Consider the following 14,275-nt stretch of genomic DNA (forward strand, 5'->3'; position numbering starts at 1 on the left):
CCCCTACCCCCCTCCCCCTCTTGTTTGTTTAGATAAGTATGCAGTGCGGTTCATCCCCAGAGAGAACGGTCTCTATCTGATTGATGTGAAGTTCAACGGAAGTCACATCCCTGGTAGTCCGTTTAAAATCCGAGTTGGAGAGATGGGCCAGGCGGGAGACCCCGGGATGGTGTCCGCCTACGGACCAGGACTGGAGGGAGGCACCACAGGTACACACCGCCCCTCTACACAACACGACAGGAGGGGGGGGGGGGATGAGTGGAAGTGAATCACAGTCTCTTTAAACGTTCATCTTCACTTCAACCGTCCTTGTTCTGCCTCTAGGAACCGCCTGTGAATTTGTGGTGAACACGAGCAACGCCGGCGCCGGAGCTTTAGCTGTGACCATCGACGGGCCGTCCAAGGTGAAGATGGACTGTGTGGAGTGTCCCGAAGGTTACAAGGTCACGTACACTCCGATGGCCCCCGGCAACTATCTCATCTCCATCAAATACGGCGGTCCTTACCACATCGTCGGAAGCCCCTTCAAGGCCAAAATCACTGGTGAGGACGATCTTTGTTCTTCTTTAAAAAAAAAAAAAACTGAACAGAAATACTTCCAGCGTGAACTCACACTCTCTCCTCCCCGTCTTCTAGGTTCCAAGCTCGTGGCCAGCCACAGCATGCATGAAACCTCCTCCGTCATGGTTGACCCCGTGACCCGGGCCATCAGCTGCTCTCAGCAGAGCGCTCCCCCCCAGTCGGACGCCAGCAAGGTGGTGGCGAAGGGCCTGGGCCTGACCAAAGGCTTCATCGGTCAGAAGAACAGCTTCAGTGTGGACTGCAGCAAAGCAGGTGTGTAGAGTCGGAATATTAAAACAGGCTCTTGTGTTCTTTTTCAACCCCACTTTTGGACAAAGTACATGGAAATATATTTGTGTCTGTTTTCATATTTTGAGCGCAAAAAAGATTGTTTACAAACAAATACATTTGTCATTTGTAGAGCAATTACTATTACATGTGGAGTAATAAACAAAATATGTATTTTGTGGTCAGAAAATTGCATTTGCATGCTCGGTGTCTGCATAATCACAGTAATAACCTCATACTGAAACTTCAACCCACATATTTGTCCTTTTAGCCAATAACAAGCTGTCTTGATGCTGCTTCAACTTGTGTTGCACAAATAATGGAGTTATATTTGATATCCTCTTCAGAGTTATTGCTTCGCCTGCTCCTGTGCTGCACAGAAAAGTTTTAAAACTTTCTGATCACTACTCGTTAATTATAGTATAATTATAATAGTCGGGGCACACTAATATGAATAACCTGATGAAGGTACTCGCGTGTTGCGTCTCGTCCCGCAGGTCGTAACATGCTCCTGGTCGGCGTGGACGGTCCCAAGGTCCCCTGCGAGGAGATCCTGGTGAAACATTTGGGCAATCGTCTGTACAACGTCAGCTACCAGCTCAAAGAGAAGGGAGAGTACATCCTGGTGGTCAAGTGGGGGGACGAGCACATCCCCGGCAGCCCCTACCACATCACTGTCTAAAAATAAAAACCACACAGCTCCGCAATCAGAAACTTGTACCACTGTTTAAAACAACTGAAATCCTATCTCCAATCTAAGCAATCATTGTTTACAGCTCCAAGTCCCTCCTGTGTTCCACATTATGTTACAACTATTTAATCAGATAGAAAAACTAACTGTCACATCAACCAGATTTCTGTGTTTCTCCACAAGTGGGATATTTTTAAAATCTTCACTGCAATCCAGCCCAAAGAGGAGCACACTGAATAGCCCTCTTTTTACGGTTCATTCATTTCCTATTTCATTCTTCTGCTCATCACATCATCCAGTAAAACTGAGGGAGGAGAACAAAAAAAATGCACCTTTTTAATTACTGTAAGCAAGCAGTCAGTTGGGCCTTTAGGCTATTTTACAGCCATAAATGGACAGTAGTGGAGTCGTCTGAACTGGTTGGAAATAACGGGACAGCTTAGCGTGGTGTCACAGCAGTACATTTTGGCCCCCTGCTTCTGATGGAAAGTTACCGTTTACACTGGAGGAGCTTTTGTTTCATGCATATACAGTAAATAATGGATTCAGTTTCATATGAACAATCACAGACCTTGAGTGTCAGGAGTAACGTGCCTTCCTGACGTTTGGGTTTATATCTTTGATGGAAGACCGTAATTGTTCGTAATAAAAGTCAGCTTGTCTGTTACTGATACGGGGGGGGGGGAGGGGGGGTCTTTTGTGGTGTCAACGCCCAGCACTGGCTCTCCAGCATGTGGTGGTCATGATGCTCTTTAACTAACCCAGTTGTTGTACCTGCTGCTAGTGTGATCTAGTTTTAGGCACAGCTGTTCTTGAGTAGTAGGGAAATGCTGACGAGTGATGGGGGCGACGTACGAGAGCAGAGAGGAGGAAGACGCATTTCACGATAGCTTTTACTCGCGGTTTGTCTCACGTGCTCTCTCTGGACACCGCTGCTCAGAAACACGGCTTTCTGTGTGTGTTTTTTTTGTTGTTGTTGTTGTTGTTTTGTTTTTTTAAACGTGTGACACCAACATGTTCTCTACATGTCCGTTAGGTCGTTTAAAAACTCCACCAGATACACAAAAAGCTCTGATTCAGAAGAACATCAGCATGACATGTGGTCTGTGTGTGTGGTGGCTCACCGTCGGAGTGGGGAATAAATTAAAAGGTTTAAAAAGGGACGTTTCTAAAGTTGCGGTGGAGAGAAGATGGTGATGATGATGTGTTTCGTCTCGTCCGTAAAACACAGTGACCAAAAACAAGAGAACGGATGTTGCTTTGTTTTCTGCTCAGTGTTTTGTATCTCACTCCCCTCTTCCCCCCCTCCCCCAAAGCTCGCTCTGTGCCTATTCTATATTTCAGAACAAAAAAATGAATCCTGTCCGAAATAAAAAAAAAATTTAAAAAAAAGGCTTTAAAAGTGATTGTAAGACAGTATTTTGATACACAATAAAGTTGTCTAAGTATTTTTCTGTCAGTCTGTGTGGTTGTTTTTTTTTAGTCTTTGCACTTAGAAGAGAAACTCCTGAAAATACAAAACAGATGAAACTTATAGGAAACTCAGGAATACTGTAACGGGCTGATTTACTGTGCCGTGACGCAGTGTTTCTGCTTTTTGTTTTGCTCAGTAGCTTTGATGAAGTATATATAATGTAAGTCCACAGAAGTTTCCAGTGAATGGAAAGTGTACATTACTGGAGTCTGCAGCCAACGCCCTTCCTGGAAAACTCCAACTCCTTATTAGGTCTGATTCACTTTCTACCTCCAGAGGCCGCTGCAGGATGTCTTACACAATCACGTCCTAACATTGTTTATGCAGAGCTCTGGACAAGCCAATCTTAATTATGAAGCCTTTTTGTTGAAGTAATTTAGTGCAGCAACTTATATCACTTGGTAATTATTAATATTTCCAAGATTTCAAATAAGTTGGCTGGTATCATTTGGTTTTGTTTTTATTTGTACACACTAAACCATTTATAAGAGGTACAACATAGGGGAATTTAAAAGTTTTCTTTATTGGTGATAAAATATTTGTTATTGAAGAACCATACTCATTTAATTTATATTTTTATAGGGTAAAAAAAAAGGGAATATAACAACAGCTAATGATGTCTGAATTCTGTGAAAAGAGTCCTGGGGAAGTTATTACAGTGTGACGTTGCAGCATCCAAATCACTGAGGCTAAAATATCTTCTGTAAAGAATTCCCTATGGTCTTATTTTGTGATGTCATGATATTAATTACTGTTTTACTTCTCTGCAGGAAACAGATCTACCAAAAGTACAGATAAAACTGCAACAGTGCTACTGACCAAGAAAATCCACATTTTGAACCCAGTTAGGTTGGGTTTTTGTTTAGTTTTTTGCAAATACAAGAGGCCCGTATCTATGAGGCAAGAAAATGACATATCACATAAAGTAGGCCTAAATAAAATTCATCCTTTTAATGAAGAATGAGAATGCAGTAGTTCGATAGATTTATTATTTTCAAGGAATTTCCCAGAATGGTAAATGGTGTGCACATATATAGCACCTTGTTACCTTAATGGTGTCACGGTACTTTACACTTTACCCTGTTTTCACACACCAATGGCTGCTTTGCGAAGTGCTCACCTGCTGTCAGGAGCAGTGTCTTGCACAAGGATGTGTGCACAGGAGGACCCAGGAAAAACATGATACAGATAGAAACTGCATTAATTTATTCATTTATGTATTTGCACAGATGGAAATATAGCTAGTTCATTTTTATAAGCAATAACTATATATATATATATATATATATATATATATATTGTGTGTGTATATATATGTATATGTATTCATTCATTATATCATTTTAGCGAATTTGTAAAAAGAGCTTGCATACAAGTACAAAATACATACATATATATATATATATATATATATATATATATATATATATATATATATATATATACACACACATGTATATACATGTATATACTTGTATGCAAGCTCTTTTTACAAATTCACTAAAATGATATAATGAATGAATATACATATATATATATATACTGTATATTTATATATATATACATATATTGTATATATACACATATATACTGTATATTTTTATATATATATATATATATATATATATATATATACTGTATATATGACACAGAGCCTCCTACCTATATATATATATATATATGTGTATATATACATATATATATATATATATATATATATGTATTCATTCATTGTATCATTTTAGTGAATTTGTAAAAAGAGCTTGCATACAAGTACAAAATACAAAATACAAAGTACAAAATACATTTGAAATATATACCAAAGTCAGGCGGAAGTCTGTTGCTCAGAAACGATCCACTTTCCAGTGTGGAAGCCACTGGGCTGTTGCTACATTAGATCAGCTGGAGGGACGCCCTGCCGGTGATTGGTTCTTGGGTTGTGGGCGGGGTTACAGTCCGGGTCGTCAGAAGCCCCGCCCTCAGGATAAACTGTAGGTGTGCCTAATTACGTTGGTCAGATTTCGCTCGTGGTGACGCCCACTCCCTCTGGACTCTGCTCTCCTCTGCTTTAAATCACAACTCCGGTCTTTTTCAAAAGGTAAGTTAAATCTTTTTCAGCACCACTTTAGAACTCTGAACGGGTTCATCTGCCATTTTCTTTTCTTTTTTAATAGCTCGTGTTGTGCTCGCGCGAGAGTAAAGTCAGTTTTACGTTTATACTGTCGGTGACATGTTATCATGGCGCGGTGAGTATTCTATGTAAAAGCTGAAAAACATTTTTTTTTTTAAACTGCATTTTCCGTCGATTTATTTGCTTTCACTTCCACATTTTGCCTCTGGTAAGTTTTCCTGCTGAACGGCAGCGTTCATAAAGAGTCTCCTGTCTTTCCTCCCTCTTCATGCGGGCCCGTCTGTCTGTCTGTCTGTCTGTCTGCAGATGTCTCTGAGCCAGAAAAGTGATGCGGAGATCAGCGGCTTGCTTGCTGACTATGGCATCAAACATGGACCTGTAGTCGGTATGAAATACACACACACGCACACACGCACGCACTCTCATGCACAAAGACCATTGAAGCACTTTTGCTGTTTTTTTCTGTATCTGGAATTCATTGTTTCATGTTTTCCACCATAAAAGTATCTACTAGAACATTGTAAACATACCAATACTGTTACTAATAACACAAATGTATGACTAAGTTGCTCTTCTACTTCGTTACATTTAAATTTCTTTGCTTCTAGTTTATAAATAACACGTATTTAATCCTGCATTTTAACAGGCGTTGCACCTTCATAGGATGAATAAAACTGACCGTATATCACATGAGGACACGCCTCGTGTGTTTTTGTGAAGATGCTGAAGCAGTTTTGATGTATTTGTGTGAACATACAGGCACAACTCGGAAGCTGTATGAGAAGAAGCTTGAAAAGGCCATGAAGGAGGCTCCGTCTTCGTCTTCTGATAAGACCTACTACAGAGAGGAAGGTAGGAGGCTCTGTGTCACCCGGCTTTGTTCAGTTGTGGGTCTATCAATGTCTTCCGTCCACAGCATGTTTTTACATGTACATTATTGAAATTTAAGATTGAGAGTTTGGTTGCAGAGCCTATTCCCATCTTTGTTTGTTCTTCACTGTTTATTACTCTCAACTCAACTTAGCTCGGTTTTATTTATTTTGCACCTCTCATACAACAACGCATCTCAAAGTGTTTCACAAGCCAGAGAGAAGATATTTTTTTATTTTATATTCAATTAAAAGAAAAAATGCAACTGTTAAACAAACGATTAAAACAATAAAATTCTGTCTGTTAAAATTTGAAAAAGTTGATTCTTTGAGATGACTCGCCTTGTCCGACCAAATGTCGTGAGATCATCGATTTATCCGTTGCTTTAAAGCACACATGTTCACTTGTACTCAAGGTTGGACTGATTACAGTTTGGTGGTCAAAGGTCATAAGGTCAATCTTTACAACGAACAAAATGTTTAGACCCCGACTTGGATGAGAAACAACGTCCCTATTAATGGACCAAATGGAAGAAACTTGATGAATGCTCACAAAATGTTAGATAATGAAATGAAACTGAAGGCATTAAACCACAGGGTGGTATTTTTTTTCTTTACAGAGGAGGAAGTTACCTACATCACGTACCACAGTCCGGTGAGTCCTGATCTTCTGCCGATCCCTCTGTATTTATGTTAACTCATATTTTCTGTACGAGGTGAATAACATTTCACAAACCTTTATTTTTATAGACTAGAAACGAAGGCTCTGCCAACATGTAAGTTTAACACACACACACACACACACACACACACACACACACACACACACACACACACACACATACAAAAAAAGCACATGGCATGTAAAAAACGTTGATGCAACAAAATACCTTGATTAACCTGTCGCAGTGCAACAAAAAAGTGTCGTTGGGTCCCATGAGGCTTATTTGTAGAAGTTTTTTTTACTAAATTGAATAATAATTTAGTTTTTTTTTAAGTAGCAGTACCACTATATTCCATTAAAACAACACAGAGCACTTCATTCAATTGAGGCAGAGCAAAGCAGGTATTTGGTATTTTGTTGGAAATGAACCATGTTTATTCAGGTAAATTAAATCACTGAAGGCAGCAGGACACGTAAATCACCTGTAAATGTCACCAAGCTGCCATAAAATATCCACAAACACCTCTCTGGACATCAGACGGGTCCGGTAGGACTTGAAATTTAGTTTAATGTGTTGGATTACAGCAGTTTATCGATGTGTATGTATATTTGATGTTTTATTGTGTGACATGCTGCTGTACGATGGAGCCAGTTACCACAAAACATACAGTAGAAATGAACCTGAAATATCTCCGACTCATGAAGTCAAATTTACAAATTCATCCATATTTTCATGATGTATTTCCACCTGTACCCGTTGTAGCTCTCTGGGTGCTTCTCAAACGGAAGCCAGCGCTGCCTTTTTCTTTTTTTTTTTATCAGCAAACTAACTATTATATAGAATTAGCCAGCTCTTATTCATATCATCATTAAACCATCTGAAACTCTGTGGAAACTTTCATCTTTTCCACCACGACAGCTTTCTTTATCATTCGGTCGCCTTATTTTACTTTATTTCCACCACTCAGTTGCTTCAAAGTTCCCCTTCATCTCTGCATTACTATTAAACTATGAGAACAGTATTGTGGTCCACCCAGAAGCAGGAGTGGACCGAACCAATGAATGGATAATAAAATAGAAACTGGAGTTTAGAAACCAATTGGATTTGCTTCACTTTTGACTTCACTAGTCAACTAGGAACGATTCACAACTGTGGTGGAGTACAAAGCACCAGTTCCACCTGAAAGGTAGGAGACAAGAAGGACATGAAAATACTTAAGTAATGTACGAGTACCTCAATATTGGTCTCATATTTACTTTACAGCAGGGATAGTTACTAACCATGTATATGACTTTATTGTTAGATATAAATTTTGGTGCACATTTTTTCCTCCCCGCAGGCTGAAACAAAGAATCGGTGCTGAGCCAGACGAAGATGAGGAATCGGACCAAGACACAGAGTGAGTTTCTCCGTATGAACGACAGATCGTTTCGAGAAAACAAGTTCATCATCTTATCTAAATCTCCTCCTCCCTCCTGTGCCTCAGGCCCCCCGTCCAGATCACCCACCGGGCAGCCAATCACAGCGCAGTGCGATCTAAGCAGCCAATCGCAAAGAAGTCCGGAGGCAGTGTGGGGAAGGCGTTTAAGGTACTGCTGCTGTTAGCTGTGTTAGCAGCTGTCGTCTACTACGCCTTCAATCAAGTGATGGACGACGGAGGAAGTCCATTCGGGGTTCAGTGATCGGGTTTGTTGTCAGGATGAGAATTTTTTTATTTTTTTTTTCATTCCACTGAAGGCCTTTTTTTCTCCAGTGGAAAGGACACTTACGTCCCTCAGTGTGACCACCGTGGACCCTAAAAATGATGATGATGATGATGATGATGATGATGATGACACAGAAACTGCTAAAGGCCGTTAATATTCGGTATGTTTTAGTGTCACTAAATCCCAATTGGATGACCAAAACAGAAAAAAAATGTGTGTCAACAAAGTGTCACATACCTTATTACCTTATGCCTCTGTGCCATAAAAGCTCAAATGTTGACTTAAACACAGCAGTGTACTTTACTCCCAGTGAGCAACAGCTCTTAATAGAAGCGTTTGAGGAGCGAGAGGACGAAATATGTCAAAAAGGAAACACGGCTGCGTCAAAATGTTTGTCAGACAGTAACAGATCGACTGAAAGTGTTACTATCCGAAAAACATGAATTAATCACTGATCGTAACTGAAACTGTCATAATTTTATACTTTGAGGAGTTTCTTTGCTCAATGTATCCTCATAGCTTAAAAGTGGAAATTAATGGAGCACAATTATATGTGGAAAGTAATCAAGATGTGAGAATATTGTTTCGATGCCAAATATACTCTTCTGATGAGGCGGCAAATAGTAGGCTTTCTTTACATTTTCCTACTGCTTATAGGAACTCGACACTTGCAAATAATTGAAGTCGAGTACAGTTCTTCGGTGCTTCACCTACTCATGCAGGTCGTCACTGGGAAAACCAGGAGGTTTAAACTTGAATCACGCCGTTGTAAAGGGAGAAACACACATGTTCTTTGGCTATAACTCTTATCACTGACCTTTGTAATTTTATCTCTAGTGATCATAACAACTGCAATAAAAACATAATCAAACCTCTAACAACAAGACGAACAGCAATCTTCATAAACATAAACTCATTTTAAATCAGGTTTGTGCAAAAAGCCGAAAGCAAAATGAACAACTTTAGCAGTGGAACAACACTCCTTAACGTTTTCTCTCCAAGTCAGGAAATAAAGTGTTCACAGTTCTCTTGATCTGGTCCATATCCATTTGCATTTTAAAATGCTTGAAGATCCAATCACATCTTCAGATTTAATGCCAGAGAGCCAATAAATCTGACTGACAACTAAGGTTTATTGATTGATTCCCAATCAGCTTGAAGTGGTGTCTTGATCAACTACTGTACGCCTTGTTAAACTCAACTTTCAAATTAAAAGCCCTCTAGCATTTAAATCGACCTTCATTTCTTAACAAGGCTTTTATTTTGAAACATTTGCAGGAAGCTGTTGTAACTGAAATCGGATAATCACACTTCGAGAACAACCATTAGTAGAATATTATTGACTTCACTAAATTAAAGTAATTCAATTAAAATATCTAGATGATATTATTGATTATTGTCTGTAACTTGCCTCCGCAGCGGTTGAACAACCTTAGAAACGAGCCACAACCGAACAAGTGCGCACACCCGTCTTTTCATAGGTTTTGTTGATACCAAATAAAGATAAAGAATAATTCTCACCTTCTCTTTTAATTTCTATGCTTTCTTCCACAAAATGTTGTGCTCGCAGTTTTTTCATCTTCGTTTTGTAACAGATGTGATTTGTTCTTATTTGTGTGCTCTGTACGTGATCATGTCGTGTAGTACAACAGACAAGAGACCAAAGACTGTTTTCTGTATTTATACAGACACAAAATCAGGAGATTTTCAATAAAGTTTCTATAAACAAAATGACATTGGAGATGAGAAAATTCATTAAAGGACACAAAACTGTAAACATATTTCCAAACATGCAAGCTGTCATATTCTTTACTGACCTCATTCATTCATTCATTTATGTAGTCACAAAACTATAAACTAGTTTCATTCCACCAGTCAAACATTTGAAAACAAAACGATTTCAATCACTTATATTTACAAAATAAAAGCTTTGAATAAACTGGTGAGAAAAAAATATTGTGCAAATTCTGTGCATTTGGTAACAGATGACCTTGGCACTGCAAAGGTGAAAGGTCAGCATGCTGCAGCAGAGTACTGGCGTCTGCAGTTAAAAGAATAGAAGGCAGTAGTCATGGATTTTGGATTTTGGTTATCTGGATCCACAAATGTCTCTCTGTGCGAACATAATCCATTAAATCCATTCAAGGATTTTTTTTTTTTGGTGATCCAGATATATCTGAAAGGCTGCTGTCCCATTAACAACTCTTTACATTTAAAGGCCCCGGTCCAAAGACGGGTCGTCTAAATGCCACCAGTCACGTTCAGGTCAACGGGCAGAGGGGAGAACTGATGCTCTGGTATTGACATCGCCGGCCACGCTGCTGTCCTGTGAAGAAAAACAATGAGAGAAGTTTCCAACAGTCGGAGAGCAGAGTGTGTGGAAGCGTGTGTTCGGTGTGTGTTCAGTGTTCGGTCTACCTGACAGCGTGACTCTCAAATCCCAGAGCGGTGATGAAGATGTTGATGAGGACCGTGAAGAAGACGAAGACCGTCGCCGCGTTGTTCATCATGTTCAGCTTGCCGTGTTTCCTGGCGTCGTTCAGATCGTACTTCACTGCTGGCACACGATCACAAAACGGCAAAAAGGAAATTAGCTCCATGAAACGCTGATGAGCAGGAAAGACAGAACGACAGATGGACGAGCAGACGGAGACCTCGGCTGGTGTACTTCCCTTTGAACAAGTACTCTGTGTACTTACTTGCATAATAATTGAATATCCACAGTTTAATGTCCCAAATAACTCACTGCCGTTCCGTACTTACCCGAAAAAAACGGAAGTGTTTGACGTCTGCCAAATGTAACAACTCATCTTTTTTGATAAAAAAGAAAAAAAAAAGTTGGTGGGAAGTCAAAGGTCACTGTGACCTCAGTCACTCTGTTTGATTTATTAGAAAAGGAAACTCTTTTTTTTTTTTAAGTCCCAGAATGAACTCGGTTTCTGTTCCCTATTTGAAAAATGCCAAATAGCATAAAAGGTCAACTTTGCTGTGACATCATAATGTTCTGAAATATCACTTTTCTGTACATTATTCAACACCATAACTCTGCCATGAGAGAAACACCAAGAGAAACACCAAAGCCCTTACTGGCTTTGATTTGAAGTCTCTGATTCTTTGCAACATCCAAACTTACACACTCATAAGATAAAAAAAAAATAATAATGTATTTAAACTGAAAGAAGGTTTTGATGGAGTGGAAATGAAAAGCCTGAGTAACTTGCCGATGAAGACGAGCAGCAGCCCCACCATGACCTGCAGCGTGATGGACAGAGACAGCAGGACGACGAGGGGGATGAAGAACCGGTACTGGGGCCCCACGTACAGGAGGGTCTTCAGCTGGGACGAGTTGGCCATCAGCAGGGCGACGTCCAGCATGCTCTGAGCTGCACTCTTCTTCGTGGCGTAGTGGTTAATGTTCATGGGGCGAAATACCTTTCCAGCAGCGGCCTGCGAGGAGAGAGAAGACATCTGAACAGTCACACGAAAAGTCACACGGGAGAGGATGAAACTATTCGTTGCTCTCCTATGAAACAGGTCTGACTGCTCTGCTGTGTTTTCCACAAAGAGAGGAGTTTTTATTACTTTGTGATCAGGTGTGGCAGTGAGAGGTGGGCGAGGCAGGGCGACAGGTGATGGATGACTCACCGGGGCAGCAAGACGCAACATGCCGCGGGGCCTCTTCTACAAACCTGACAACGTGTCACATGAACCAACACTGAAACCTGAGGATCAAGAACTGTGTTTCTGAGAGAAAGTTGTTGTTTTGTGCGCGCTGTGCTCCGTCCTGCAGCTCAGGTGGCCGAGACGTCACACCTCGGTGCAACTCCCTCCGAGTCACAAAGCTTTCATTCATCTCCTCACACCGCCGACAGGCATGGAAAGAGGCAGGGATTTCACACCGGGTTATGTCATCACTGATACTCAAAGAAAGTCAAGGGAGCGGTGGTTCCCAACCTAAGGGTCTAGACCTGCAGCAGAGGTCACATGTTTAAATCTGTGGGGTCACAAGAATAAAGGATTTCTGGTTTCCCCCCACAATTACTTTTCTAAAGAACTTTTTCTCAGCAGATATTTTGACTTGTTGTAGCAGGAAAAGCCGATGGGAGATAAACGTGTGATCCGTGGCTCAGGTCCTGTCACGATGACTGTGGGATCATGGATTTATCTCACCTGACTGGAATGCAGTCATCTTAATGTTTATTAGTGTCTCGCTTTTTCATAATTATTTCAACCAAAGGTGGAGAAATCTTAGTGAGAAATTTTACTGCTCTTTCTCTACAATATTCTAGCTCACTTATTAGTGCAAGACCAATATCTTTTAAAGATTGTATGAACAGCTAAGTAGCTCCAGTCTTAACCTTCAACAAAGTCTGACTGGATGTATATTGTAACAAATATTCAAGATATGGACAGAATGACTTTTTCTCTAAATCGGTTGATGAATTTAATAAAAATGGATTGGGTATGTGACCCTAAAAGATGACTACTGACTCCTCAATGGATGAACTGGCATTTGTTTCCATCATTGTAATGACTAATGTTCTATTATATTCTATGTTCTGCAATTCTGTGTTTCTCTAGAAAAATAAAGTGTAAAAAATCGGTAAAAAAAAATCATTCAAGTCACCACTGGTAGACATACTGTTTATGATCACGGTTATTTTAAGGAGCCACAATCACCATGGAAGCATTACTTTAAAGCACCAGTGGGACCTATTCATGTGTTGAGATGTGTTAGGGTCCATATACCTAAAGAGTTTTCTTCCATGTGGAAACTAGATGTTCCGCACACTTTTGCAATTTTAGATCCACACAGCAGTTCTTTAGCGTCTCTCTCCATTGAGCCGATAGAAATGATCAAACTCTATGCATTAAATGCATATAGTAATACAAGATATATTAATGTCCTGTTCTATCGTTGAGCCGATAGAAATGATCAAACTCTGGTAACAAAAAGAGTCGCTCGGTTTGTGTCACTCATAAAAATGTCTTCTTCATTTTACAACTACTTTTGGGGCTTGAGAGTTTCCCACTGGGGACCGAAGCTGACCTGTGATTTGGGCTCCCTTTTGATAATAGAAAAATAAATAAAAGACATATCCACCTGTTGTTTAAAGTTTACATATTAATGTATTTAATCATTATTCACTTTGTACTGTGACGTCCATCTAAACCGCTGCTGTAACCTGTTGTATCTGACGGTCACATTTACGTACCGGGTGTGTCCTGTACAAACTGCTTATACACTGTTTCATGAGGTTTCTTTTTTATCGACGTGAACAAGTGAAGCTGTTCAGTACTCTGACACACACCTGGGCTACTCGGGTAAACAACAGTAAACAACCCTTCATTCCACTTAAATGGGATATTTAGTTGCATCTGAATACAAGCAGGAGGTTTTTTTTTTTGGCCTTTGGCCCTCAGAGAACAGAATATAACAGGTTTATCATTTGTCACTTACCTCTACATCTCCCAGTTTATTCAGAGCGATGTCCTCTCTGTTCAGTCTGAGCTCCATTCTCCTCTCTTTGATAACCAGCTCTGAGGAAACTGTCCCGTCGAGGAGAAAGTTGATGGTGTAGTCAGAACTAACAAGTCTGGCAGCTCCTCTGGTGTCAGGGACGTGAAGTGTTCCTCCCACTGTTCACTGTGCACTTTTGACGTCACTCCCAAACACACTTCTTCCATGTCCTTATTGTTATCCATTGAGCAAGAGATTTTGGCTCTTTCCCCAAAGTCCCATCTTCCTGAATTGTCTTGAACATGTGTTGTTGGTCACAACATCATTAACGTGATAACCATCTGGACAAAACTCCACATTCATAAGACTGAATGTACCAAAGTTAAAACCCTGTTGTTGCAAATCAAGAAGCTTCAATATTTCTTATTC

The 14,275-nt window shown here is 40.2% G+C and overlaps 3 protein-coding genes across 6 annotated transcripts in view; 2 read left to right on the plus strand and 1 right to left on the minus strand.

Moving 5' to 3' along the window:
• The window catches only part of flna (filamin A, alpha (actin binding protein 280)), a 55,247-nt gene extending 52,248 nt beyond the window's left edge, over positions 1-2,999 (plus strand). For all 4 annotated transcript variants that reach the window (XM_069169237.1, XM_069169239.1, XM_069169238.1 and 1 more), the window contains 4 exons: positions 33-209; positions 325-543; positions 637-834; positions 1,347-2,999. In XM_069169237.1, coding sequence (XP_069025338.1) covers positions 33-209; positions 325-543; positions 637-834; positions 1,347-1,531 — 779 coding nt within the window. In that variant the 3' untranslated portion in view covers positions 1,532-2,999. The remainder of the gene's footprint in view (positions 1-32; positions 210-324; positions 544-636; positions 835-1,346) is intronic.
• A 2,036-nt stretch (positions 3,000-5,035) lies between these two features.
• emd (emerin) lies at positions 5,036-10,116 on the plus strand. The gene is made up of 7 exons (XM_069169235.1): positions 5,036-5,112; positions 5,452-5,530; positions 5,905-5,997; positions 6,635-6,669; positions 6,765-6,790; positions 8,019-8,078; positions 8,166-10,116. The coding sequence occupies exons 2-7, from the start codon at positions 5,452-5,454 to the stop codon at positions 8,359-8,361; spliced, it is 489 nt and encodes a 162-aa protein (XP_069025336.1). The 5' UTR covers positions 5,036-5,112; the 3' UTR covers positions 8,362-10,116.
• LOC138210213 (ninjurin-1) lies at positions 10,109-13,952 on the minus strand. Its single transcript, XM_069169233.1, has 4 exons — positions 13,847-13,952; positions 11,607-11,832; positions 10,804-10,939; positions 10,109-10,711 (listed from the first exon to the last, which is right to left on the minus strand). Exons 1-4 carry the CDS (start codon positions 13,901-13,903, stop codon positions 10,627-10,629), a joined length of 504 nt encoding a protein of 167 aa, XP_069025334.1. The 5' UTR covers positions 13,904-13,952; the 3' UTR covers positions 10,109-10,626.
• Between the last annotated feature and the right edge of the window lie 323 nt (positions 13,953-14,275).

The sequence above is a fragment of the Embiotoca jacksoni genome, unplaced genomic scaffold (assembly GCF_022577435.1).
Source record: "Embiotoca jacksoni isolate LCO1_2020_lvr unplaced genomic scaffold, fEmbJac1.0.p SCAF_43, whole genome shotgun sequence".
Lineage (NCBI taxonomy): Eukaryota > Metazoa > Chordata > Actinopteri > Embiotocidae > Embiotoca > Embiotoca jacksoni.